Source organism: Pseudophryne corroboree, chromosome 1, assembly GCF_028390025.1.
Source record: "Pseudophryne corroboree isolate aPseCor3 chromosome 1, aPseCor3.hap2, whole genome shotgun sequence".
Classification (NCBI taxonomy): Eukaryota; Metazoa; Chordata; class Amphibia; order Anura; family Myobatrachidae; genus Pseudophryne; species Pseudophryne corroboree.
Window position 1 is genome coordinate 779,367,340 of NC_086444.1, and position 2,874 is coordinate 779,370,213.

Genomic DNA, 2,874 nt, shown 5'->3' on the forward strand with positions numbered 1-2,874 from the left:
ATAACTTGGTTTTCCAGCAAACCCTTTAAATGTTGTCTGACATCGTCAAAATCGGCTGGAGCCAAGCGTCGAGACCGTTCTCTAAACGGGGTCTCATTGGTCATATGTATGCGCTGTTCAATTCCAATAGCGGTTCCCAAATCCCATTCGCTTAAAGAAAAAACGGGCTTCCTGAGCTTTAACTGCGAAATTAATCGGTCTTTCTGATCCACAGCTATATCACTATTCTGAAAACACCCTGATACTTTAGCAATAAATTCAGTGTCAATGTTACCAGGATTAACAGGTAGCAATTATGGAGTGGGGTCACACTCTACTCTGTTTATTTCAACAGAATCTAAATTATGGATACCAGGGAATACTGTGGTATAGTTATTTTGTTGGTCCAAACACCAGTCAGATAGCATCTTAAACAGATTCGAATTAGTACCGACTATTACCGACACTACTCCTTTATCCCCAGGGGAGTCAGGGCACACTAATGCCAGAAAAGGTAAAGGGTCTTGATATCCAGATGGCTGTTGGGGAAACTCTATCTGAGTAGTAACATATCCCAAATAGGGATACTTCTGCTCACTTAATCCCCAAATAGTTAATCCATTGAATGGCATTAAGGGAACTTCCGATAAATATTGATAATACCAGCTCTCAAAAATAATGGACACTTGAGATCCACTATCAAGTAGAGCTGTACACAGATGTCCATTTATCAAAACATGCATCAAAGGAGCCTGTCCCATCATTCCTTCTGGAATGATAGTAGGCCACTGGGTACTCCCCATTGTGCAAACAATTATTGGTTGGGAGTCGGTGCGGGGTTCATCGACATCCCTTCTACGTTTTCCGACTGTTCCTGCTGACGTCTATCCGGTGTAGTGGCGAGTGAAGAGAACATTCTTCCTTGACTGCATTCAAAGGACCTATGTCCTAATTGTCCACATCTAAAACAGGTGATATTAGAATTAGCCACTATTCTCCTGTTGAATCCTCTACCCCTGCCAGAAGGGGATACTCTTGAAGCTGCAGTTGGAGTGTTCTGTAGAGAAATTAATTGATCTAATTTCTAATTTTGTTCCTCTATTAGCTTGAGTAATTGTTCATTTACTGAAGGAACTTCCGCAGTAGGAGCAATTATTTTAACTCGTTTTAAATTCTTCTCTCTGTTTGCAATCTGTACTTCTTCCAGTTTTACTTCTTTTATCAATTCTCTTAAAGTAGGAGCAGGCTCCCTGGGCATACGACACCTTAAACGTTGGGCTACAGGGTTAGTAGTAAGAGCCCCTCTCAAGATATGTTTCAATCGCCTCTCATCAATTTCCTGTGGATTAATCCCTCCTTTATCCAGAAGCTTGTAGAGAATTTTGTCTAAGCGGTAAATGTAATTGGTAAGAGTTTCATTAGGCTCTTGGTAAGTGTGATTTAATCTAGATAGAATGTCCCCTACATCCTCCAGAGTTCCAAATGAATAGTCCAATGCTTCAAAATAATCTTTCAAAGTAGCTTGGGTGTAACTTCTCCTGGTGGCATGAATTATTCCCATGGCAGGTCCCCTCAAACTCTCCACAATTCTTTGTATTTTTATGTGCTCTGGACATCTCCACTCCTCCGAATGTTGTACCGCCGCCTCTCGCCATACCTCATAGCTCTCTTCTCCTGTGGGAACTGGTGTTACCCCCGAAAAGATTCTCAGTCTCCTATAGCCCCCTTCATAATGCCATCGTTCGAAATGACTAACCACTTTATCCATCACATTCTCAACTTGGGGGTCAACTTTATCATTATCTAAGGAATCTTCTTCAGAAGTATTACTATGGTTAGGATAACATACTGCACTAGCACTCTCTATTTTACTATCCTCTTTAATTATGGCCTTCTCCCCTCTATCTGCATACTTATCCATAGGCCACATTACTTTCCATTTCTTACCAGGGGCCTTTTCAATTAAAATATTAGCTGGGATTACAGAAGCATCAAGCTGATTATCATTACTAATTAAAATGGCACATATCTCCTCATTCACTCCTCTCCATTTATCTACAATATATGGTTGTTTGATTCCATACAGTTTCTTTACTTCATTTACTATATCTTCATCTATTATTTCCATAAAATTTCCCAAAATGCTTACACTCTTCTGTATATCTACTCCCTTGTTTCTACACCAGCTATATATATCTTCCCTCTTTATAAACTCCATTTCTATTTATTTATTCGGATCTCAGCAGTAGCCTCCAAATGTAACCCTATTCTCAGGGGTTGTAAGTCTCAGTATATGATACTCTTAAGATTGTGCCTCCACCCAAGTCATTTAACTATTCATTAACTATGAATTAGATTCAGGGTAGACTTGGGACACCCTGTAAATATATATATATTAAATAAATTAAATATCCCCTACCGATGTGTTATGCTTTTACTTTACAGTTTTACCTGGGGACCTCTATGATCTTCATCCCGACATTCATGGATCAAACAGAAAGGTAAGTAACATACTAGACCAAATTCATTGCATATTTTACTTGTAAGCATAAATAAAATATCATCTAGACATAGCTTTATCTCTCTCTCTCTATTTCATAACAAATTCATGCAGGTAATTACATTAAATGAATTAATACATACGAGATGACATCAATTGTTCTGTACAACCTATAACTCTAACTATCTCTCTCAAAACCTTGCACGTTAAAATAAATTCCTATATATATATATATATATATATAGATACATATGCAATATTTGTCCAACACCTGAATAGTGTCCAAGTGTATAGCTGACTCTATGCAACTAACAGTCTTGATAATTCTTGACACGCCGTCTGGTAGAACGTAGTATGCAATTAAATACTGGATACTATAATATATTTTATCCCAG

At 38.2% G+C, this 2,874-nt stretch overlaps 1 protein-coding gene across 1 annotated transcript; it reads right to left on the reverse strand.

Annotated features, from left to right (window-relative positions):
- Positions 1–1,063: 1,063 nt before the first annotated feature.
- LOC135049815 (paraneoplastic antigen Ma1 homolog) lies at positions 1,064–2,197 on the reverse strand. Its single transcript, XM_063955708.1, has one exon. It carries the CDS (start codon positions 2,195–2,197, stop codon positions 1,064–1,066), a length of 1,134 nt encoding a protein of 377 aa, XP_063811778.1.
- Between the last annotated feature and the right edge of the window lie 677 nt (positions 2,198–2,874).

What these genes read in the sequence shown, in the direction of transcription:
- LOC135049815 (XM_063955708.1), bottom strand. Translation starts at nt 2,197, where the DNA reads ATGGAGTTTATAAAGAGGGAAGATATATATAGCTGGTGTAGAAACAAG.